Source organism: Corvus cornix, chromosome 18 (genome assembly GCF_000738735.6).
Source record: "Corvus cornix cornix isolate S_Up_H32 chromosome 18, ASM73873v5, whole genome shotgun sequence".
Classification (NCBI taxonomy): Eukaryota; Metazoa; Chordata; class Aves; order Passeriformes; family Corvidae; genus Corvus; species Corvus cornix.
This window is the reverse complement of record NC_046347.1, coordinates 4,665,720-4,690,726: the sequence shown is the minus strand read 5'-3', so window position 1 is coordinate 4,690,726 and position 25,007 is coordinate 4,665,720. Positions and strand designations below refer to the sequence as shown.

The following is a 25,007-nucleotide window of genomic DNA, read 5'->3' as shown; positions in this document are numbered from 1 at the left end:
GGGGAGAAAACCTCTACTCTCATGGATTATTTTGGGTATGTTGGAGTTCCTGAATAGCATCATCTAAAAGAGCCTTTGGGAGAGGGAAAGGAGCAGCTGGTATCAATAGAAAGTAATTTTCTCATCCCATAAACCCAGGGGATGCTCTGCAATAGGGTAGATACTAGGGAGGAATATTTGGGATGTGAGACTTGCTTGTGTCAGGAAGGACTGAGCAGTGGAAGTTACACAGAAGAGTAACTTCCTTTTAGTTCACCTAAAGAAATAGCAAGTGCAGGTTTTCCAGTACTGTTGGGTGGGACTGCATCCCTTTGGCGTTCAAGTCCCTCTTTTAGAGGTGTCCAAATGACCAGGAAGCAAAGTCCTGTTGGTTTTCAGTTTTAAAGACAAATATAACAAAATCTTTGAAAATATGGACTCATAGGCAGAAGGACATTTTAGGTGGTTCAGTGCTGGGAGATGAGGGAGAGCAAACCCTCTGTGGATTGGGCTGCAGGGCATGGGATTGCATGGGGGAGGAGTAGCTGTGCCTTCAGCCACATGGCAGCCACAGCCTGCAGAGAAAACACAGCCACAGACACTCACTTGCTAAGTTTATTGCATGCAGAATGACCCAACTGGAAAACGCTCTGGCTCTCCCCCCTTTCTGGGCATAGCCACGTTTAACCTACTGCCCGTGGAGTTCTTGCAATCAACCTCTCTCTGGGCTGATTAGGGAACACCACCTGGGGACTGTGGGGGCCCCTCTGTGGCCGGCCCATGACCATGTTTTCTTCCTCACACCGCTGAGCTGTGTTGGGAAGCAGGTAGCTAAGAGAGAAAAGTAGGCAGCCCTAAATGCTAGATGCTCCATTCCTGTGAGCCTGCTGCCCCGTGGGGAGAGGTGTTCTGAAGGGATGAACTCCTGAAGGAACCAGCCCCAGTATGTGCCTGAATTCATTCAATGCCTGAACCGTGAAAGCCTGGGGGAACGGCTCGCCTGGTGGTACCGCTGATACCCCTCCGACGCGGCCGGGAGCAGCAGAAGGTGGCTCAGAGAATCCTTCTGGCAGAGGGCCATGGCCTCCTTGTAATTTATCTTCTCTTTACTGACAGGGTCAATGAGATCTTTTTCATAGTTGGACTCATCCTGGAGCCTGTTGGCCAGGTTGCTCGTTATCATCCCTGTCTGGACAGCTTCCAGCACAGGGATGCGACCAGTTTTCTTGGGATCGATGAGCCCTCCAGTTAGATGCTGGACTTGAAGGTAGGGGAAAGCACTGTCCTTGGTCATCCAACCCTTCTGGACTGCTTCCCCCACAGACAGCCTTCGCTTGGTCACTGGGTCCTCAATGCCTGTGAAAGCTTTCTGGGCATTGAGCAGTCTCTGCATGTAGGTCCTGTCAATCAGCCCCCTCTCGATCGCCTTATGGACCGAGAACCGGTCCCTGGAAATGAGGTCTATGATGCCCCCCGTGGCAGCCTGGGCTTCCAGGAGCTTCTGAGCTGTCATGGGATCGAGCAGCTTCTTCGCAACGGCAGTTTTGATGTTGTACTTGGTGTCGGTGGTGGTGTCATACACCCCGGCGATGGGGGATGTGTCATCAGATATGCCCTTCTGTGAGGCTGGGGGGAAGAAGGTTTGTGTTTGGTGGGTGGTGGGTGATGTGAGCGGGGATTTGGAGATGATGGAGCCAATTGAGAGGGATGAGGGAGGCTTGGTTTCCCCAGCCACCAGCAAGGCGAATTCAGAGATGGGAATCTTGCCATCCCGGTACAGCTGGTACTCCTCCTTTGTGATCCTCCTCAGCCTTAGCGCATCATCGATGGAATACTGCTTCCCACTTTTCTTGTCAAGGAGAAGTGAGACTTCCCCATTTGGACCCAGGGTGGTGACTTCTTCCCAGTCACACTCCAGCTCTTGCAGCTGGATGTACTGGCCTCTGTCTATGATACCTCGCTTGTAGGCCTCATAAGGAGACATGTCCTTCCCTGTGTCAGGGTCCAAGATAGAGATCTTGGTGGAGAGGTTTGTCTCTCTCATCTGGGTCTCATGATTGATTTCTTCACGGTTGACCTTTGACTGGAGATCCCGAATGAACCTCTCCTTGTTGTAGATCTGGTCCTTCTCCCTAAGGATGTCTGCCTCCAGCAGGGAAACCTCATGTTCCAGCTGCTTCTTCTTCTGCCTGTCATTCTCAGTCCGCTGGCTGAGCAGTTTGGATTCCTCCCGAAGGAAGAGGACTTTCTGCTGCTTCTGCCTCTCCAGCTCCCGCAGTTCACTCTCCAAGTTGGCTCTCTCCTGGATGGCCAGGTTCCTGGCTTTCTGCAGCTCCGTCTCTTCACGAGCCCATGTCCTTTTCATGCCTTCAGCTCTCTCGATCTTCTCCCGGAGCCGCCGTACCTCTTCTTCTGCCTTTTGCTTGGCTCCCCTCTCCCTGCTCAGCAGCTCCCAGATGCGTGCACGTTCACTCTCCAGTGCTCTGTCCTTTTCCACTCGAATCACCTCCTTGTAGATGGTCTTCTCCTGGGATTTGGTTTTCTGCAGGACATCGACTTGCACCTGCAGGTTCTTGCATTCTCTCTGCAAGCTCAGCACCTCCATCTTCTCCCGGTCCAGCGCCAGGCGCAGGTTGCTGGCAGACTGTTCCAGGACTGGATCCTTCTCCAGCTTGACCACTTCTTCCATAATGATCTTTTCTTGCACTGGGGCTGGGCTCTCCTCCAGCTCCTTTATTCTCAGTGTAATTTGTCTCATCTCCTTCTCCAGTGCAAGCCTCTTGCTTCGATCCTCCTGAAAGTTGAGCAATTTCTCTTGCTCTTCCACCAGCACACGAACCTGCTGCACGTCGCGTTCCAGGCGACGCCTGTTGCTCACCTCCTCATCCAGATTCCGTCTCAGCCTGCTGTGCTCATCTCGGAGCTTTGGATCCTTTTGGGTCAGTATCACCTCTTGAACAACCACCTTCTCCTCTGGCTTCCGCCTCTCCAGCAGCATGTATTTATTCTGCAGGTCATAGATGGCATCCTCTGCAGCTCTCCTCTTCTGGGACATGTTGCGCACCTCCTGACGCAGGCGATCGGCTTCTTTCTCCAAGAGCGGATCGTTCTCATAGCGGATGACTTCCTTGTTGACCAGCTTGGTTTCCACCTTGGATCTCTCCCTCCTCCATTCATCCCTTTCCCCCTGCAGCCTAATGAGCTGCTCCTGGGTCCTGCCGTTGGTGTTCACAAGTTCGTTGAGCTGCTCTTTCAGCCTGTCAATTTCTCTGAGAATCTCTGGACTCTTTTCATGTTTCACCACCTCCTCTATGACCTCCTTAAACTCCACCTCTGGTTTCTGTGACCTGAGGACTTTGAGCTCTGCTAAGGCCTCTTCCACTTCACTGTCAATCTTTGTCCTTTTCAGAGTGATTTCCTGCAGCTCCCTTTTCAGGTGTGCAATCTGCCGCTCCGTTTCAGGGTCCACCAGGAAGATCTCATTGACCCTCTCTTTCACCTCTATCCTGGGTTTTTGCTTCTCTGCAATGCTGTACTGGCTCTGCAGCTCTCCCAGCTCACCTGTAAGCATCAAGTTTTTGCTCCTCTCTTCTTCAATCAGAGTTTTAAGCTTGGAAGTCTCTTTCAGTAACTCTGGGTCCTGCTCTACCTGCTTCACCTCCTTAACAATAATTTTGGGTTCTGCTGTTTCAATCAGTCTTTCCACCTCCTCAATCTTGTTCTTCACTTTTACTATTGCTTCTTCTGCAGACTTTCTTTTGAAGGATTCCTCATCAATTTGTAACTGCAGGTTCCTAACAGACTTCAGCATTTCTGGGTTTTTCTCCAGTTTGATGAGCTCCTTCACCACCACTTTCTCCCGGATGTTGGGCTGCTTTCTCTCCAGCATGTGCAGCTCCCTCTTATGCTGCTCAAGTTCAGAAGCAGCAGCCAAGCCTTCCTCCTGGAGACGCTTGATCTCCTGACGAAGACTGGCTGCTTGGCCATCCAGGCTTGGATCCTTCTCAATTTTTGTGATCTCTTTGGTGAGGAGCTGGGCAGGAGTGACCTTCTTCTCGCTCTCCATCTGGGCAAGCTTACGGCTCATCACATCAATGTCTTCTTGCAGGCTCTGCCTCTTTTTGCCTTCCTCTTCAATCTGCTGTACCATCCTAGACAGGTTGCTCTCCACCTGGGGGTCTCTGTAGTATTCAATCACCTCCTTTTCTTCCACTCTTTCAATGGGCTTCTGAGTTTTCAACATCAGCAGCTTGTTTCTGTGTTCCTCCAAGTCCTCTTCAATCCTGGCCACTTTCCTCCTTTCCTCCTCCAGCTGCGATTTCAGCCCCTCAGACTCCCTGCTTGTGGCTTTGTTTTCAGATTTCTGGGTTTGCTCATGTACAGCTTCAATGTCCTCATGCACTTCCTTCTGTAAGGGAAAAACAAAACAAAATTTTAAAAAAGGCAGGGAAACCAAGTATCTCTTTTAAGGTGACTCAGAGATCTTTTAAATGACATGGCATGGTGGGAGGCAAAACTGGCACAAAATCCCCAGGCAGTCTTCAAAAAGGCTGTTTGTAAATGGAAAATGAGGACACAATCCCATCATCTCAAGCAACTGACTTGGTGTGTCCTCCCCTTGAGATGGAAGTGCTGCAGCAGCCCACAAAGGTGCTTTGTGCTGCCTTCTTGTAGCTGTAGCTGAGGGAGAGCATCACAGCCAGTCTCCAGCTTAAACTGACTTAAAGTCACCCAGTCCTGAGACCTTTCCTACAGGTGGTTCAAACCTTAGAAAGGTATAAAAATCCTATTGCTTTGAAGTGTTTCCAGAAGGTGGTGAGCACTAAATTCCAGCCACACCCACAAACAAATCTGAAATTCTCAGTCTGTGAATGCTGATGAGCTATAGCTAAGAGAAGTGGACTTAAAAGCCCTAATCTTTTTTTCCAAGCATAAACTACAGCTTCAGTAACAAGCGAAGGGCCCCCAGAGGTGATGAGAGTCACAACCCAGGATCAGTGTCAGTGCAACTGTGGTTTCTTGTGGTCTGTTTCTCAGAGGGGTTTCCATTCCTGTCCTTCCTCACACCTGGATGTGGAGACTCAGGGAGGGGTGGGGAAGCCCCAGGCTGAGCAGATTTGGACCCCAATCTAGAGTACCCCAATCTTGCAGTGAGCTGGTACCTTCTCAATGATCTTCTTGGCAAACTCCAGCCGGCTGAGCTGCTGTTTATTTTCTGCTGCCAGCTCCATGTAGAGCTTGGTGACATCATTTTCCTGCAAAAGAAAGAGCGGTGAGAGGCTTTTCCCCTCACCCTGAAACAGTTCTGTTGCATGGCAGACTCTGCCACACCTTGTTTCACCTGGCTGAGTTTTGTGTATAGCACAATTCTAGGGATTAATGTCTTCCCATCTGACTCTTTAGAGAGATGCAGAGTCTAAGGACTCATGCAGGAGACCCTGTCCCTGTTATTTGAATGCCTGTTAGATGCTTGCAGGCCTACACAGGTTCCAGTTTTCCAAATTCACACATGGAGGGCAGTCAGCAAAAGCCTCAAGGTGATGTAGGAGAACCGAGCTGCAACTGGGAAGAGCACAGAGGAACTCTGGCTCCTTCCTCTCCCCACACACCTACCCTGTAAGTTTTATCTTCATACACAGTGTGGTAAGGAGCATCAGCAATCTCAACCAAGGTGCCAGGCACAACCCTAATTCAGGATCTCACATGCTGCTTTGCCCCATGGACCAAGGGGTCCCCCAAGGACTTTGACTCTGGGATTAGGACCATAATCAGCGGTGGCTGTAAGAGTGGATTAAGGCCTTGCAGAGGACACTGGGGCATGGGTAATGAGCTGGACAATGGTTTCCATGCCTTCATCTTAACATTTTACCTGGGCCTGGATGCTTTCCTGCAGGGGGGTCACACGCAGCCTCTTTGCAGCAGAGTCGGTCAGGGAAGGGTCCAGAGAAGAGCTGTATTTGCCTGCTTCAAGCTCATAGTCCTGTTCAGAGCAGAAACACGAGAATCAGGTAGGATCTCTTGGGTGAAATGCTAAGGCAGTAATAAATGGGAAAACCCATCCTTACATTGAGTGTGGACTGCACATTCTGGGACAGCCTGACCAGGGTGTTCTTCTCAGGCTCCTTGCTCTGGATCTCCTCCACCAGCCTCTGCAGGAGACACACACGGTGTTAGGGACACACTGAAATCCAGCTGCCTGGTAATACTCATGCAGCCTAGAGAGTCAGCTCAGCTGAGGGAATGGTGGGAACAGGAAGACATTTAGGAAGAGTCTCCAGGGTTTTAGGATATCTCAGCAGTGCTATCACTTGCCCAGGACCTCCCCCATGGATTTATCACAAATAAGATAAATAGCAGCCAACGCAGAGACCTCCCCAACTCCTCGTCTGAGCTAGAGAGTTTAGAGTCTGCTCAAGGAGAGGAAAGTGAAGGACCTGGATGCAGCATCTCAGTCCAAAGTACAATGTTTCAGGATCTGAAAGTGTCCTCTCCACAGAGAGGATTTCAACCTGGAGGTGACTGGCACAGAGGAGGACACCAGCACTGTAGATAAACCCAGCAAGGTGAGGTAACACCAGGTAACACCATCTGTGGGCTGCAATCCTTCTCTAGTTCTTTCACTGTGATGGGGGAGCACACAGCTACGAGCTGGCTGGTACTATTTTGCATGTGCTGTTCACAAGCAAATTGCCCCATCCCTGTAAAGTTACAGGGTATTCTTGCCCTGGAACACACCTTCTGTGCCTGCAGCTTGTAATTGATCTGGCTTGGCCCATCAGTGGTCTTCACTTGGTGCTTGGGCAGGTTGTTCATCCAGAACATCAGGTTCTCATTGGAGTTTTGGAACTGCTGGTAGGTGAGGCTGATGTTTCTGAGGGTCTTCTCTCTGCACAGCACAAAAGCAGATAGGAATGTTAAGGGGAAGGGCAAAGATTCATGTGCAAGTTCCTAGGAAGACACTAAAGTGAAAATATCACCACAACAAACACCAAGATAACAAAAACAGGGGGGTGACAGCTGATCCCTGAGTGGGGAGCACAACTCTGGAAGCTCAAAGCCTGTGCTGTGAGTAGGAAAGTGGCAACTACACAGCAGGACACAACTGGTCCTCAATGTTACAGGACTGTGGTCAGGATCAGGGTCCTGCAATGAAGAACATACTCAGGGCTCTGACCCCTCCCCATCCACCTTAGCTAAGAGGAGCAGAGATGACCCCACAGTTCCTCACCGCTGATCCAGCTGGTCAGCCACGGCGTGGTAGCGATCGTTGAGGAGCTGCACCTCCCGCTTCTGCCGGGGCAGGTCAGGGCAGTACTCCTGGAAGTTGTTCTGCACAGCACTGCAGCTGTGCTCAGCATCCTTGAGCCCCCGGTTCAGCTTCAGCACACAGTCCTCCTGGGCCACCAGGTCCCGCCTCATCTTCTGCAGTGGGGAGAAAAGGCACCTCCAGGTTTGCAGCAGTCAGTGCAACACCCAAACACCCTCCTTAAAGTGTCACTAACTGTGGGAGCTGGGGGATGGTCAGGCTCTCCAAGGTGGAAGAGGTGGAGCAGTGAGGCTTATTTGAAGCTGGGAAGCAAGGTTGGACAGCGCAGGGAGCAGAACAGAGAGATTTTGAGGAAGGAAAAAAATAAAGTCTCTGTGGGTGCTAAGGATGGGGCAAGGAGATTGGGAGCAGGAAATATTAGGGATAGGTGTGAGGCAGAGCAACAGAGATTAGATGCTAAGGGGGTCATGATGTCTTTTAGGGACCCCAAAGGGAGGGACAGAGGGACAAAGTTTTTTGCTGTCCAGTGAAAGCAGGTGAGCCTGAAACACCAACATTAAACCTTCAAGGAACGAGCCCTTAAAAAGGCTTCATTGCTGGTGCCTCAAGGTGCTCAAATCAGCAGAGTCCAGCTCCTCCCACCCTGCTCCCCGAGCTCAGGGATCTCCCATCCTTAAGGAAGAGCCTGATGCTCCCTTACCTGCAGATCGTTGGCTCGATCCTGCAGGGCATTGGGGGATGCAGGAATGATGCTGTCCTGAGCCAGCTTGGCCTCGAACGTGCTGACAATCTTGTCTGTGTTCTCAATCTGAGTCTCCAGGTTCAGGGCAGCCTTAGCCCTGGGAAAGGGGAAAACAACAGGACAAGGTTAGCTACAGAAACCCCATTCTTCTCCTTTTCTCCCTGTTTTTGGATGTTTAACCTTACTTAAGATTAGAGCTTCTGCAACATGTCAGAGAACAAGCAATGTGCACTCACACCCCTGTCGTGTTGCTCACGAGTCAGATATGTTGCAGTTCACCACACAGCAAAGCTGGGACACACACCCATTGTGGTGCATTTTCCACACTGGGGGGATCTGCCCACAAATTACACACAGGAACTCCTTCAGAGGTGCCTTTGATGATGGATGGGAGGTTTCCAACCTGCACTGGACCTCAACCACCACTCATATAGATGAAAAGCATTTTCTGTCATGCTTCTGTGTTGGCACACCTGTGCAAGGACACTTCCTTCCCTCATCCCCATCACTCACTTCTCGTTGTACAGGCTGGAGAGCATATTGACATCATTGTATTTGCTCCTGAGGGCATTCAGCGTGACTGGGAGCTGGGAAGCCGAGGTGCTGGTGGGTTTCTTGGAAAGGTAGGTCTCACACTCCTTATGCAAGGCATCCTTGGCTGCCCCCAGGTTCTCAAGTTTCTTTGTTGTTTCCTGGCACACCAGATGGAAGCAGAGTCACCCAACACAGCCATAACAGTGCTGCTGTGGAAATATGTCTCCCTCAGGGGCGGATTTGGCTGTGGGGCTCAGGGCGTGGTACCCCTCTCATAAGGAGCTGCCCCTTGGGGCACAGCCCCATCCAGACTGTGGCTGTCTGGCAGTGGCAGGGTGTGGGAAAGAGATCCAAATAGACAGAGATGGAAAAAACCTACCTGCCTGAGCCCATCCTGCTGCTGGGGCTGGATAAATACTCACAGATGAAGCTGTAAGAAGCTGAAATACTGCAAACCCAGACCTTAACCCAGAGGAAAGGAGGGGGGCTCCAGGGCACTGCCTCTTTTCCTGTCCCACTGACGTTTACCAGTCTGTACTTCCCATCAGGTGAGCCAAAGCTGGCCCTTAGATTAATTCCCTTTATCCCTTAGCCTTTTTGTTACAGACTTGAGAATGCAGGGTGACAGCATTCCCAAGACTGGCACCTGGATCACAGCTCTGAAATGAATGGACCCTCTTGCTCCAGAGCCAAGGGAAGGGCCTGCATTTTCTGAGGGTTTGATTTAGTCCCATTTCAAGGGCTCAAGCCAGCCTGAAACCCTTGAAATTGCAGCATGGTTTTCTCCTTTGGAGCACCAGCTGTCATCTCCCATGTTATTCCCACGTCACCCTGCTTTGGGCCAAGGACCCAGCACTACCAAACTGCTCCTGCTCCAACTCACCTGCTGCTGTTTGATCCTCCTGCCAAGGTCATCTGTAGGGTCGCTGTAGTTCACAGGAGACCTCACTCGGTTCAAGACCTCCTTCTCTACCTGGACCAGGTCCTTGCCAACACGATCCAGGCTGCTGAGGAGCCGGTCAGCTTGGGGATCATCCTGGACTGCTGGAGGGTTCCTGGATAGAGCTGTAGTGAGACATATCTTAGGTTAATCCCCAGATTTTAGCTCTGCCATGGTGAGCCAGAGCTCAAGTCCAAAGGAGGGACAAAGCCAAATGCTGCCATGCAGACACATCCCTTCTCAGCTTTGCTGGGAGCCTTTGAACTACAGCTGTGGGAATAACACAGATAACCCAGGGTTGGGATTTAGCCATGGCTGTGCCTGCTTATCCCACAGCCCCCAGCTAGGGAAGAGAACTGCAAGGGACCCAGATTACAAAGCAGGTTTAATTAAGGTTTCTGGATAGGCACATCCCCCTGAAATCCTAAATACCCTGCAGCTGTTGATGGAGCTGGAGGTCAATCTCAGAGGCCTGAGAAGGGCAGCAGACTTTAAGTGAATTGCTGAGGCAGGAGTCAGGTTATCCTGTCAGCTGTTCCTTGCCATGGAGGAGAAGGCAGCCTCCCACAGGGACCTCTGCAGGTGTCTGTGTGTGAACTGCAGGTGCCTCTGCCCACCTTGGGTGGGTGCTCTGTTGCCAGGGCTGCCTCTGGAGAGGGCTGGACTATCCAGCTGACAAACCTTGCTGGCTGGGCTGGACCTGCTCCTTTTGGCTGCGTCTCAGGGTGTTCTGAACCTCTGCTCGCTTCTGCTTCACCGTGTTCAGTTCCCCTTCCAACCTGTGAGCAGAGAGGGGCATCATCAGCCAGGAAGGGACACAGAGCTGAGCAAGCCTTGACAGAGCCCTGCACAGCAGCAGCTGCACGGCTGTCCTGGGGAGCTGGCCCCAAAGGCAAGGGAAGGTGTCCTCAAAGGCTGGGAGCCTGCAGCCTGTTGTAACTTGGAGACATCCCCTAGGAAAGGGAATGACAGCAAGAGCAGCTGGTTGGTTTGAGCAGCTGAGTTCTCCCAAGGAAGCCAGTGTTTCCAACTCTCAGCAGAAGCTACCAAAGCTGGAAATGTATTTCATATGGCTGCAGTGCTTTGCAGCCTTGCAGGAAGCGAGTACAAGTGGCTGCTTCTGTGGCTGCTGCACTGGAAATGCCAAGTCTTGTAAGGATGGTTCCTGCCTCATGAAACTAGGGCTGGGATCTGCCAGAGCTGGAAGGACAGAAAAATATTTCTGGGTGACAAAAGACTCATGGAAGGAGGAGGAGGGGGAACAGAAAGGACCAGGCCAGTTCTCATCCCTGCTGTGGATTGTTCCAGCTAAACACTGTGGGCTAAAACCAGCAATTCCCAGCTTGCCTGGCTGCTGTCAGATGAGGGCTGTCCCTCTGTGCAGAGGAACTGAATTTCTATTTTAAAACATGCATGAAACCCATAAATCCAAAGGCTTCAATAGTCTGGGATGTGTGAAGAGGGGCACACACTGAGGAAGAGCAACACAATGCAGCAATGACACCCATGGCACTGGGGACCAAAGCTCCCACCCTGGGCATGCCTGCATAGCTCCAAGTCTGGGCTGTGGCCTTTCCTCAGCACTGGAGCAGCACTGATTTACCCAAACACCTGAGGCCATGATTAAAAAGGCAATGCCGACCTCCCTGCACCACCGCCCCATCCTGTGGGAACAGCAGGAGCAGGCAGGCAGCAAACCTACACAGAGGCTCAAGGAGCATTTCTCAGTCTCCAGCTGGGGCTGGCTGAGAGGAGATACCACAGATAACTCTGTCCTGTTTGGCAAGTCCCAAGCTCCAGACTGATTCTGCAATGAATTTAGTCAAACCTATGCGAGTCACATGTTTCAGTGAAGAAATCAAACCTGATTGCCAGAAAACTCTTTGACAGTGAGGGCTGTGCAGCGTGCAGGGATGTTGAGGAATGGCAGGCACCTGGGTGAGATACCTGGGTGCAGGGAAAAATCCCCCTCCAGGAGGGATTCAGTACTAGATAGTCGAGAAGCCTGTCCCCAGCTGCTGTTTCTCTGCAGTCAGGCTGGTTATGACCCAAGAGAGAGTCTAAATGTCTCTCTGGGTCAGGGTCTCTGCTGCAGACTCACCTATTGACCTTGTCTATGGACTCAGGGTCAGGAGGAGGGATGGAGAAACAAGCAGAAGGTGCCTCCCGGACCACGCCAGTGCTGCTCTGCACCACCCACATCTGGGGGTTGCTGTTGTCCTTCAGAGTGTACTTGTCCCCTCTGGTCAGCTGCACCTGGGAGAGAACACAAAACCCAGTGAAAGGCTTGGCTTCCTGGCACTAGGACGGTTCCTCCCACCACAGAGCCAAGGTCTGGAGCAACCAGAGAAGAATCCACTTCTCTGTCTCTTCTGAGGGTGCTGCTAGTCTGGCCCTCACCTCCCCAGCATCCCAGTCACAGAGGGTGTCCAGGGTGAGGGGCTGGGAGGGACGTGTCCTGCGCAGTTTCAGTGGGCTGATCTCTTTGCTCCTTCTCTTCAGGTCAGCGATGCTCTTCTCTGCCTGTTTCAACGCCTTCTCCTCATTCTAGACAGAACAGGGGAGACAGTGGTTGTGACCAGGTTGGGATAAAACAGAAGGGGAGGGTCACACTACAGTGATTATGCTGGGACCCATCTGTCCTTGTGGGGTGGAGTCGGGAGTTTCTCCATTCTAGATCCCTCCATGTCCCTTCTTCCCCTTTTCATTACCAGCACTCTCCTCAGTTTCCTTTGCTCACAGATCTGCCCTTGAGGACACAGCCTGGGTTAACCTTAGGTGAACCCACACTGTCATATCAAATATCCCAAACAAGTTTTCCTATTCCGAAATGGAACACCGGCCTGCCAAGAGGTGGCTGCATTCCAGTGTCAGAAAGTACCAAGATTCCAGCATCTCTTGAGAGCAAAATGTGTTGCATGCTTGGGAAGATACCGTGGTGAACGTGTCCCCTCCCTCTCTCCGGGGCAAATCTTCCTTTCCTATCTGCATCTCACCCCTGAGGTCAGATTTCTTTATTCCCACCCTTGCCCTTGGCTCATGAGAATGCTGAGGAGATGGGAGGATCTTTCCCTGCTTGGATGCCAGCGGCTCACATTCTGCAGGCCCTCTAATCCAAGTGTCTTATGTTAAGGACAACACATGGCTCCTCCCTGCACTTCTCCTTTGCTCTGATGGTGACCTGGGGCCTGGCTGGGTGTCACTGATGGGGACAGTGACATCCCAGGGCAGTGTGAGCAGCATGGATCTTCTGGGCTTCCCCCTCCCTTGCACAGAGCTGGGCTGAGCTCTCCCTGTAGGATTATTTACCCACCTCTTTCCCTTCCCCTCTGTCATTTATTGGGGAGTTTTTAACTTTGGGTTTGCCCCTAGGTCTGGCTGGTGCCACCAGCCCTGAAGGCCTCACCTCCAGCTGAAGCAGCAGATCTGACACCACCCCAGGGCTGTCTTTGTTGAACTTGCTGTATTTGGTGTCCAGGTCAGAGCTCATCTTCTTCAGGGAGTGGCTCACGGCCTCAGCATCATCCTGGAACTGGAGGTGTGGGGAGGGAAACAGTAAGGCATGGGGGGACATCACTGTCTCCAAGTCCAGTGGGGTCTCTCAGTTCCCAGCACCTCTAATAGGTTATGTTTTGAGGGGTGCTTCCCCAAAATACCTTTGCTAGGTGCAAGCAAAGGGTCTCCCATCCTTATCCCTTTGTCGTCTGTCCTCCCAGCCTGCCCACTCTGGCCTGACCTGCAGAGCCATGGCCCATGAATTGGCTTTTTACCTTCTTATAGCTCTCCACACTTTTCAGTTGGCTCTCCTGGCAAATGCAGAGATTGAGGAAATTCTGCCACTCATTCTTCAAGGCTTCCTGGTGAGCCTGTGGTGGGACACAGCACATCTCAGTGGGTTCCAGCTGGTCCTACCTCCCCCACCACTGGTTCTCCTTTCCTCAGAAGTCCCAGAGATCAGAGGAAGAGCAGAGACAAAGCTGTGCCCAGGCCCTGCCTGATGCTGAGCCTGAGTGAGGACACCCCTTGAGGAAGACCTGGCTCATACAGAGCAGCCATCACTTCTCAAGTGGTCTTAGCTCCAGTGGTGTTGGGGACTGAGAGCCCACCTTATCCTGGCACTGCATCTGCAGGCTTGGAAATTCAGCCTTGGAGGCTGGGAGCTGGTGTCACTTGGGAGAAGTCACTCCATGTCATAGCTGGGACTTCCTAACAGTGTGAGGGTGGCTGCACCGATGTGTGTGAGCACCTGAGCGGGAGCTGGTCCCAGCACACAGATGTTGGCCACTGTCTCCTGGAAATTTTGGAAAGGATGAAGACCCTGCACTTCCCTCAGCTTCCCTGTAGGGCAGGCAGAAAAATGCTGCAGTGCAGCCAGTGCAGTGTGGAAGGAAAGAGTAACATAACTGCAGGGAGAGGTGAAGGAGTCTCCTCCGACCCACCACGTGGCTCTTGAGGCACATGAACACTCTCATTCTCCCACAGGGTTGGAGAAGAGACCCTCCTGCCTACCTGGATAGGTTTGATGGCTGGGTGCTTCAGCTCAATCATCCTGTCCCCATCGTCCTGAAGATGGTTCACCAACTCCTCCTGGCTGAGCAGCTCGTTGGACTTGAAATCCTGGAGGGGAAGAGAAACTTCCTGACCTTGGGAGCATGCAGGGAGCACAGAGTGGTCTCCTGGGGCACCAAACATGGCAGAGGTAAGACTCCCAAAGCACAGGCACCCTTGCCTGTTTGTTTGTTTTTTAAAACAGAAGGGGCTAGGCAGAGCTAAAACAAATTAGACACGCTCAGGCCTCAGAAAGCATCAGGGCATTCATTCAAAGAGCATTTTCCTAAGCAATTATCCCTCTCATTTCCTGTGTCCCAGCAAATGGCAGTCACTGGGTGTTGTACTGTGGCCACTGAGGCTGATGTGGCACTGAGCCCTTCCCTCCTCTGTGACCATGGAAAGCCTCCCTGACAGCTCTCCGGTGTCTGATCCCATGTGTCAGCTCAGGGGACTGGAAGGGTCACACAGAGCAGCTCATCCCTAATTCCAGCATGGACCCAGGGGGTCTCTTCCCCCTCTGTTTTGGAAAGCCCCATGCTCAGGGCTAGTGGGGGATGTGCAGATCCCACATGCCAGGCTTGGCCAGCCTTTCATGGCCAGGACACAGAGCTCACCTCGTACTCCCGACGCACGCTCTGGACATCCATCATTTGGTCACTCCAGTCCTGCTTCAGGATCTTGGTCTGCTGGTCTGTCAGGTAGCCCAGCTCCTTGGTGCAGCCCTGGAGGTGGTGGTAGAGGCTGCCCAGGCTCTGCCCTCGCCAGATGGAAGCTTTCTGCCCACACACAGCACAGAGACAGTGTCAGTGCTCAGCCTGGGGAGTCCCCTCCCCTCCTCCTCTTGCTCCCCAGGACCACACTCCTGTTGCACATCCAGCAGAAGATTCCCAGAAACCTTGGTGAGAAATCTTCCACCGCTGGCTCTTATCTGATGGGGCTGCCATTCCCTTTCCCTCCTCACAGACAGGATATGTTTGTCTAACCAGAATCCCAGGTGTGGGCTGGTGCCTGGGGCAGCCTCAGAGCTGGCCCAGCTCTGCTTTATTTCTCACAAATCCCATTTTCAGCATCAACCTTCATGGGCACAGCTGAGTAAACCCAGGACCTTCTTCCTGGCCACCTCCTTTGCTCTGGCTGCTCATTTCCTCTCTGGAGCCCTTGTTAGGGATCAGGGCAAACCTCCACATTTGCAATCCTGATTGGGAACAGCGTGTGGGCTGGGGTGGATTTCCTGGTGCCTCCTGGTTCCTGTGCTCATGGACACAGAGGCAACTGCAGATCCATGACCCATGAAGAGGAGAGACATGGCTCTCACTCTCAGCATTGCCCTGAGGGCAGCAAGAGTTCTTTACACCTATGCCAGGGAGGGGAGGAAATGGGGAAATGATGCAAGGGACACAACTTTACTCTGCAAGCCCAGGGGTAGCTCCTGTTCTGAGCTGGGCATTCCCTGCCCATCAGGGATGGTGTTACTCTGCTGTAAGACCCCATCTGTTCAGAAAACCACCGAGAACCTTACCAGCAAGTCCTTGTACTGGCTTTTTAAATCTGCCACATCCTGGGTTACAACACAGCCAAGACCAAGGAGGTGAACAAAAATATAGATAAAGAAAAGCTGTTAGCAAAACGTGTGGTGAATGCTGATGAACTGATTTATGGAATGCGCTTTAGAAACCACCCAGGAGCCCCGTCCCTGGCCCCCCATGCCCTCTGCAGAACAAGGGTGGACATTCACCATGCAGAGGAGCAGGTGGGACACAGGGCCAGACACTGAGCAGAGCCAGCAGGGTCCCCAGTGGAGCGGCAGGGACAAGGACAGGACGGCGGGTGCCTTACCCCAGAACGGAGGTTCTTGATCTGGAGCCCATAGGCTTCGATTTCCTTCTGGAGGATGTTGTGCTCAGCTATTTGCTTTTCCAGCTCCGACATGCCAGGGCCATACTGTCCTGCATTGACTTGTTTCTGTGCAAAAGGAGTCAGGGCAGAGACTAAAGCAAAAGGCTTCATTTCAGGGAGAAACCCCAGGCAGGGCTGGCAGGGCATGAAAAGATCTGGTATCTGATAGTGGTCCAGGAGGAAGGGAGGGGATTTTCTTGTTGTTTCCCATTTCCCCAGCCATACACAGGGGCAGATATAACCAGGCCACATAACCCTGGGGTACAGACCTGAGCTGAGCCAGCCCCCTGCCCATGGTGACCTGCATTGGATGCACTTAATTACCATCCAACTTTCAGGGGAATCCAAACTGATTCCAGTCTGGGCACTCCACATACCCAGACCCTGCAGTGTGACACCCTCAAAGGCAGGGCTGTAGAATCCTAGGAGACATCACCTTCTCCACCCTTTCATCCCACAGCAGGACTCTCTACCTGGTCCCCCTCTGGTAACTCTTAATCTGAAGAGGCTAATTCAGAGGGTGCTCCAGAGGGATTTAAGAGGTGAGAGAAAAGTTTTCCTCCCACCCAGAGCCACTGAATTATTCCCACCACCTCCAACATCCCTGCGTGATGCTGAGCATGCAGTGGCTGGCACAGCCCTACAGGCAACAGCAAACATTATCTGGCCTGGTAGGAGTTGGGAGATAACATCCAAACCCAGCTGCTGTTACCATCTTTTGGTCCAGGATCCTGGCCCAGTCCACCCTGGGCCCCAGCTCGGGGACATTCAGTTGCTCGTAGAGGGCCCGGTACTCAGCACAGAGCTGTGTCACACGGTCATGGAGCTGCTGGATGCTGCCAAGGGGAAAGGCACAGGTTCCTGTGTCAGTCAGGAAGCAGGAGAACCAAGGTGGGCCTTGTGGAGCCCAGATTGCACTTGCAAGACCCAGAGTACTTTGCTGTCCCTTTGTGGCCCTGGCCTCCTTCAGCAGTGTCCAGCACTTGTCCTGCTGTTCTCCATCTCCAGGGATGTCTCAGGAATTACTACCCAGGAGGATGCTGCAGGGAAGTCAGGGCTGTCCCTTCCCAGCCAGGAAACTCCCTCCTGATTTCTACATAGAAGGGCTGGGAGTGAAGGGAAGCAAAGCACCAGAAGCCAACTGAAGCTCTTCTCCCACTCCAACACCCATCTCTGACTCCGTGCTTGCCCCAAATGAAAGGTATTTATTTTAGGGAAGGAAGAGGAAAAGGGGATTTGTCCTGAGAGTGGGGCCACTTTTTAGCTCTGCATTTTTCTAGTACCTTTTATAAGAGCTCCCAAAAGACTGGGCAGTTGTTCTGGCAGCCACTTTGCATACCAATATCTTTATAATATATTGGCAGAAAAGCTGATTTTAGGGCTAAACTCTGTGGGAAGAAGAGTGAAACTAGCACTCATGGCAATGCCTGGAGTTCATCCTATGTCCTGGGGGTTTCCCAATTGCTTGGTGCCCCCATCACACCAGTCCCCACCCTGTACTCACTCCTTCTCTATCTCAGGAGCCTGTGGGTGTTTCAGCCTCTTGGCACGGTCCACATCCAGGAAGAGATCCTTCAGCAGGATCTCAGCTTCCTTCAAGTTCCTGGCATTCTCTGTCTGGAACTCAAAAGGCTTGTTCTTCTGGTGATTGCTGGAATCCTGGAGACCAGAGAGACCGAAGAAAAAGCCTGGTTGGACCACACAGACCTCACAACACTTTCCTTGGCCAACACAGAGGCTCTGGATCCTCCACACACCAACCACAGAGGAGCCCTGGTGCCCAGCCCAGCCTCCTGCTCCAGCTCCCTGCCACCCAGGGGCTGTGCAGGTCAGGCTTGCAGCCTCCAGGGTTGCTGTGAGGCACAGGCCTTGGCTGAGGGAAGCCTGAGGCACTGAGCAGGAAGAATCTGGGTGGCCTCGGGATGCAGCCCAGGGGCTGGGAGGCTTTGTGGGGTGTCTGTTCCTCCCCAGCCTCGAGTCAGCCCCCAAACCCACACCAGCATGCACAGAGCAGACACCCGACCTGTTGTCCGGACACTGCATTTCTAGGCAGGGCCTTTCACCTCCCACCACCCACCCCCTGCCACAACTGACCTGCTGGAGGCTGGACTGAGTCTCCAGGATGTCCTTCTCCACCTGGTCAGCATTAGTCTGCATGCGGGAGATGAGCACGGCCAGCTCGTTTGTGGAGGACCTGAGAGAGGGAACAGCAAAGCAGATGGGTGGGTAAAGCAGATAAAGCAGAGCTCACCCCGTCCATCACTGCCCAGGACCTGCCCCAGGCCTTTCCCCCACGTCCTCCGTGTCTCTGAAGAAAGAGTCTGAGCTGTGGCCAAGGGCATGGACACACACAAGTTGTCAGCGCCTGGCTGCTGCCCTCAGCCAAGAGCTGGTGTGTTCAGAGCTAGTGGTAGTGGGATTTTGCACAACTCCTTGCTGCAGATGCTCAAAACTTTGTGTGGATTCAAAAAAACATCAGAGAGGGGAAAAATAAAATCAGAAAAAATGAAGGGAAAAAAAACTGCTGTAGGGTTCCCAAAAGCATCGACACCACATCTGGGGTGGGAAGACCTGAAGCCACAGACAGCTGGAGGCCAGGGGAGCACCCTGCAGAGGCAGCACAACATGCTCACCCTGTTTGGAGGTGTTTCCCTGGGTGCCTGCCCTTGGCTGCTGGCACAGGTGGCCCCTCAGCCCAGCCCAGAGCTGCCATCCTGTTCCATGTGAAGCTGTCCACAGCTGGGCCCATTGAGACACTGGAGAGCCCAGTGCTACCCCAAGACTGGGCTGCAGGGGACAAGGACTTGCTATGCAGACCACAAGCCCCTCTGGGTGCTGCAGGCTGTTGTAGTTGTGGTGTTTTCCGAGCTTGGGGAACAGCATGAAGCTGAGTCAGGGCAGGTTTAGGTTGGATATCAGGAAAAGGTTTTGTAGCCAGAGGGTGCTCAGGCACTGAACAGGCTCCCCCGGGAAGTGGTCACAGCACTGAGCCCGTCTGAGCTCAAGGAGCGTTTGGACAATGCTCCCAGCACATGGGGGGATTCTTGGGGTATTCTGCACAGGGCCAGGAGTTGGACTTGATGATCCTGGTGGGTCCCTTCCAACTCAGGATATCCTATGATTCCAAGACTAATTTCCCAAGGCCACGGCACACCAACCAGCCCTCCTTGCCGCAGTGAGGCGTCACTGAAGGTCCCCAACAGACCATTCCCAGTTGCTGACACCTCAGTGCCACCACCAACGGTGCCATCACAGCCCTTATCCCACCACCACCCTTGGGAATGAGCACCTCGAGCCCTGCCACAACAGCTGGATCCAAAGCCTGCAGCCAGGCACGGGATGGTTCCCAACGCTCCCTGCAGTCACGGAAGCACAAACCTCAGTGCCACCTTTGTCCTCGTGTCCTGTTGTTTCTAACAGCATCTGCCCTTGAGGACGGTGCCGGCCCTACCCTGCAGGCAGGGAGAGCACAGCACTGCCAGGATGTGGGCAGAGGCAGGAGGGTGTGGAGTGATAGCATCACGCAGGGATGGAGCCCTCAGAATGCTGCCGATGGGACAAAGTTCAGCAGAGGTTGAGCGCGTTATGTGCCCGTGCTGGGACCTGAGACCAGCAGGAAAGAGTTTGAGCAGCAACAGTGGGATGTCACTGGGGGTCAGCTGGAGTGGGGGGACACTTCCTCAGGGCAGGTTGGACAAAGAAGGTAGGAGAAAGGTGATGTCCTGCAGCAGAGCCACCACATCTGCCCTTTAGCCATGTGCTTTCCTTCTGAGCCCCTGAATCCAGCAAAGGACAGAGGGAAATTATTCCCTTAATGGCTCTGTCATTGCTCCAGCTCCTAATCGTGGCTCCAGCTGTTCCACAGTTCATTCTAAAGGCTGGAACAGATGCTGGGATGTTCATTTATTACAGCCCCAAGTGACTGTAATGTGCCAGGGAGTGCTACAGTCACCCCAAGCCAAGCACTCGGGTGCCACAGCTCCCGTTTGAAGTGAGCTCAGCCCACACTGAGCACGGCCCGTGTGACTCCAGAGGAGGCACAGCCCCAGCGCTCCTGCTCACAGCATCCTCCTGTCCCCTTTCCCCAGCTCCTCCCTTGTTTTTAATTTCCCGAGCGTGGGCCTGCACACAGCAGCTCTCAGCTGCCCCGGGGGTCTGGGGCTGGCAGCATCTCCCGGCCATGCCTCAGCCTTCCTGCCTGGAATGCACATCAGCAAAGGAAAAGGGGACTGCTGTGCAGGGTCTGATTCCAGGGATCATGGAGCCCAAGAGCCCAAGCAGCACATCCATCACCACCAAAGCATCATCCCCTGCTACAACCTGTGTTTTATAGCCCGTTAATCATCCCTCCTACTCCATCCATGCCCTTTCCCAGTGTAAGCTGCAGTGCTCAGGGAGATGGGTGCTGTCCCTGACTCCCAGCACAACGGGGTGGATGGATGGGAGCAGCACAGAGCCAGGACTCGGTCCCCGTCAGCCTGAGCGTGCAGCAGGCTGGAAGCTCTCAGCGGTCCCCCCTCCCCAGGAGGTTACACAATCTCCCACTCATCCCTGACACGCCTGGAATGAGGTGGTGTCCCATGAGCAAATACTTGAGCACCACCCAGGTTTCCTGCCCGGGCTCTCTGCGCAGGGAGGAGAGTGTGAGTCACGGGCTGCGCTGGCCGCTGGCCCGGGGCACGGAGCCTCTCCCAGAGCGCCGGCAACAGCATCGTCCTCCCAGGAGGTCTGGCTGAATTCAGCTCCTGCCCAAAGAGCGTGAATGGGGTGTCCTGTTTGAGCCCATCCCACTTTGTCTTGTGGCTGTGGAAAACTCTGTGCCGCTCCAAGAGGGGAGAATGAGGATCTGGCCTTCCCAGGGATGGTGATGCCTTAGGTTTTAACTTTTGTATTTTTCAAATCCTGCACTGCCCAGTGTGTAACTCGGAGTTTCTTGTAGCCTGTTAATTTCTGCTCTCTCGTGCCAGGCACACATAACAAAGCCTCTCCAGGTCTGCTCTTCAAGGACACTCAGGCTGTCCTAGGCCCAAAAAGTATAAACCAAAAGCCTCTGAGAGGGGGTCAAGCTGAGGGGAATTACGTCATTAACCTGAAGCTTTAATTGGAGAATTAACCTTGATATGCAAATGAACCAAACCTATAAAAGTGTGAAGAACTCGTGACCTGTTGTCCATCTTGGGGTCCATGTGGGCAGTGGCCTCTGGCTCCCCAGGGGTACCTTTGAAGGCCTTTCAAATAAATATCTGCCTTATTCCCTTACTCCTGTCCAGTCTCTGTTTCTAGGTGGCCTCTTAAGGCATCAGTGGTAGATCACCAACTAAATCCTGTTTATTCCTGCTGGCACTCCCTTTCTGGCTGAAGGAAACACTGGGGCACTCCATCCCTTAGTTCCTAAGGCTGGACACAGGAATCTGCGTTGTTTAGGCTGAGCCAGAATAAAACTATGGACTGAAAAGATGTCAGCAACCTCCTGGTCATGGGGACTCAGCCCATCCCAGCCTGTGCTGCACGGGGCACCTGAGGCTGGAGACCAGGATGCTGCAAACAGCCTGATTTTCAGAGAAAAGAGGAGAACACCATCTCAGGAGCAGCAGGGGTGTGCTGAGAGGAGTCCATGCAAACTCCCACCCACCCAGCCCCTGGTGACTCGGGTACATCACTGTCCCTCCTTGGGATGTCCCCCTGCCCATCCCTGCTGCCCCTGGGCAGGAGCTCTCACTCAACCTGAGCTGAGCCAGGTGGGCCCTGCATTTCAGGGTGAACATGCTGGCATTTGGGCTGCAGAGAGGTGGCCTGGCATCAGGTGGGATACAGGGAGCCACGAGCTCGTGTTGGAAACCCCTCAGCCGCCCAGAATTCAGGTCTGGTTCCACACACAGAGCATGGTACAGCCACAGCCCCGGGATGGCTGAGGGCAAGGCTGGGCAAAGCTCCTCCTGCTCTCCTCCTCAGGAGCCAGGGCAGCCTCCTCCCTAGGGCTATCTCATGCCTAGGAGAGGCACAGCACTGTTATTATCATTATTAATTGGTTCATTTCTTGTACCACTTTCTGCCTCCTGGACAGTCCAGCTGCACACGAGGGGCGGTGTCTCTCAGCAGCAGCAGGGCTGTCCCCCACTCCTGGTCACTCCTGCCAGGGCACTTTGGGCAGGACCACAGCACCATCCACTGCAGTCCCTGACCCCTCTGTCCCTTCCTCATGGGGACTTTGCTTTATGGCTGCAGGGCCCAAAGCTGGGTCTGTTCTCCCTGACACAGAGAAGTCCTGGCACATTTTGACTTGCCAGCAGATCCCAGCAGGCCACCACTGACCCCCTGCTAGTGCTGGGTTAGTCCCTGAGCCCCTGCCTGTCCCCAGGGCCCACACTGCTCCAGGCTGACTGGGGAGAAGCACAGGGAGGTGGTGGAAAAAGCAGCAATCCCAGGAGACACTTAAATCCCGGGAGATGACTTGCCATCCACCTCCCAAACCACCCACAGCCTTTGTCAAAATCACACCCAGGCACAGCCAGTCCAGCCAGATCCAACTCAATTCCACCTTCTCAGGAGTTTTCCCTTTCAGCCGCACAGTGCCTCCACCTAGAGCAGGGCACATCCAGGCTGCTCCTGGGGGCAAACCTGTGCTTGCTGGTGCCTCCCTGGGATGCATCCACCAAACGAGGCAGGAAAGGGCCCTGAGAGCTGGGAGGCTCAACACCATGGCCCTGGGGACCAAGGACCCTCTATGGGGGTCCAGCTGCTAATCGTGAACCCCGGAGACAGGGAAACTCAGCTGCTGCTGAGGCTCTGGCCTCAGGGCCACCAAGAGCAGCTGTGGGCCATCAACATTTTCTTGGGGCCATCTGCAGAGCGTGTGCTGGCAGCTGCTCCACAGACAACTCATCCACCTTCATTTTCTCAGCTACTTTGGGCGCTGACCAAGCCCCAGGCCATGGCCAAGCAAATTAGGCCGTGTCTGATGGTTGGTGCCTCCTGAAACAAGCACAACTAGCTCAGTAATTGCTGTGCTCCTGGCTCCAGCCTCCATCCTGCACGGGGAAGAGGTGTGAGGTCTTGCTGGGGTGCAGCTCCAGTTATTCTGAGAGGTTCATGCTGGGGGAGAGCCTGCCCAAACCCTCTGCAGGGTCCTGAGGAATCCCCAGCCTGCTTTGGAAGCTGGCTGGGGAGATGGAGAGATTGCATTAGTAAGGCTGAATAAACCAGAGCCTGACACAGCTCCTGGACTGCCGGGGAGGTGCCTCACTGCAGCCAGGCTCCAGGTAAGGCTTGGTGTTCAGAGAGCCCCCAGACCTGCCTTTGAGATGAGTTTGTGAGTGCTCAGCTCCACTGAAGCTTCCCATGGCAGCTCTTTCCCCTCTCTTTCAGAGTCCCAAGTGGTTCCCAGTAAGCCCAACATCCCCATGGGCAGCCCCAACCTTTTTGGGGTCACCTTGTCCATCCACCCCGCTCCTCAGTGGCTGTTGGCTGACCTGGGCCCCCAAACCAGCACATTTGAGGGCCAGCACCGTGTTGTGACCAGCCAGGTGTCCACACACACACACAGACACTGTCCTGGACTGCTGCTGGTGGTCCCAGGAGATGTGGCCAGCACCCCCTTCTCCCTTCTTGTCCCCTTTTCCTCAGCACAACACCCCTGGCAATTTCCTCAGCTTCCAACCATGGCAGGGCAGAGAATTCCCATGGAATCAGTCCACCAACACTACAGTGTGCAAAATTGCTGAGGAAGGTGGAAAATAATCCTGAGTTAACAACAGCAGCTGGAGGGAGAGATGAGATCTCCCTGCAGGAGCACTCCCTCCCAGAGGACTCCCTGATCCTAGGGAAGCATCACACACCTCACTCCCTCAGAATGGAGGGAATCTCTTCATAGAATCACAGGATAGTTTGGGCTGGAAGAGATCCTACAGACCATCCAGTTCCAAGCCCCTGCCATGGGCAGGGACACCTTCCACCAGACCAGGCTGCTCCAAGCAGGTCTGAAAGAGGCAAACTCAGCGATTCCACCTGCAGAGACCCGGCCTGTCCCAGGCTGGGTTAGAGCAGCCACCAGCAAACCCATCCTCACCCACCTCCACCACCTGAGCAGCACCAGGCTGAGCATCCTTCTCCAGGGATCCCTGGGCAGCATCACACCAACCTGACAGAGCCAGGGAATCCCGGGATCCCAGAGCCAGTCTGGGTGGGATCTGCTTCACCACCGAGCAGATCCCGCTCCACCCAAGCACAGGGGCTGCTTTGATCCTGCTCCCAGTTGCTTTTTGCACCTCCCTGCTCAGTGATCACAGCTCTGAGCACATCCCAGGGGCTGCACGGACACTTCTGGGAGGAAGCACAAAGCCCACCAAAGACGAGTACAACAGCCAAGGTAGCACGATTTGGAAAAACCCCCACCTTCTGCTGCTCCACGGAGCGATGGCACTTAGGGTGGCTTAAAAGACATGGACCACCCATCCCTCATCTCCCCCTAGGGTCACGGGACAGCGCAGACAGAGGAGAGGGGTCCCACTTACTTGCTCGGTTTGACAGGGGAACCTCTGCTGGGGGAACTTCTGCTCGGGGAGCTTTTGCCCACCCCCTTGAACATGTTGGCCAGGTCCCAGCTGGTGTCCCGGGGTCTGCACAGTGCTGGTGGTGGGCGCTGGCTCCCTGCTCGCTGCTCGGCTCTGTCGGGGTGCAAGGCCAGGACTCAGCGAGGGACGGTCGGCGGCGCAGTAAAGAGCAGCTCCCGGGAGGCTCCTCCCCGAACGCAGGTGAGCAGCACCAGCGGCGGAGATGGAGGCACATCTGAAAAAAATGACTCGAAAAACCAGTTTAGGGTGGAAAGAGCAGCGCCCCAGAGGGAGAACGGGAGACCTCGCCCTGGCTCGGAGAGTGTTTGGGCTCACACAGGCACAGCCGAGCAGCAGCTGCCCGGCAGAGGGGCAGAGAGGGTCTTTGCAGGGAGGAAAAGCCTGGGAGCACGACTTGGAGGGAGTGCACTGCTGCCGCTGAAACACGTTTTAAGGCATCCCCTGGCAGCGGCTGTTTAAAATGCTACAGAACAGCAGAATCCCCACGGACAAAGCCAACCGAGCGTTTTCCAAGGCGGCAGCAGCAGT

At 53.8% G+C, this 25,007-nt stretch overlaps 1 protein-coding gene across 1 annotated transcript; it reads right to left on the bottom strand.

Annotated features, from left to right (window-relative positions):
• Positions 1-576: 576 nt before the first annotated feature.
• On the bottom strand, positions 577-24,681 carry EVPL (envoplakin). The gene is made up of 22 exons (XM_010407535.4): positions 24,420-24,681; positions 18,004-18,103; positions 17,414-17,568; positions 16,622-16,745; positions 15,850-15,975; positions 15,533-15,571; positions 14,628-14,789; positions 13,972-14,079; positions 13,233-13,328; positions 12,869-12,994; positions 11,863-12,009; positions 11,564-11,718; positions 10,144-10,241; positions 9,406-9,587; positions 8,502-8,680; positions 7,947-8,085; positions 7,208-7,401; positions 6,715-6,865; positions 6,045-6,128; positions 5,849-5,959; positions 5,142-5,234; positions 577-4,387 (listed from the first exon to the last, which is right to left on the bottom strand). The coding sequence occupies exons 1-22, from the start codon at positions 24,491-24,493 to the stop codon at positions 941-943; spliced, it is 6,090 nt and encodes a 2,029-aa protein (XP_010405837.3). The 5' UTR covers positions 24,494-24,681; the 3' UTR covers positions 577-940.
• Positions 24,682-25,007: the final 326 nt, after the last annotated feature.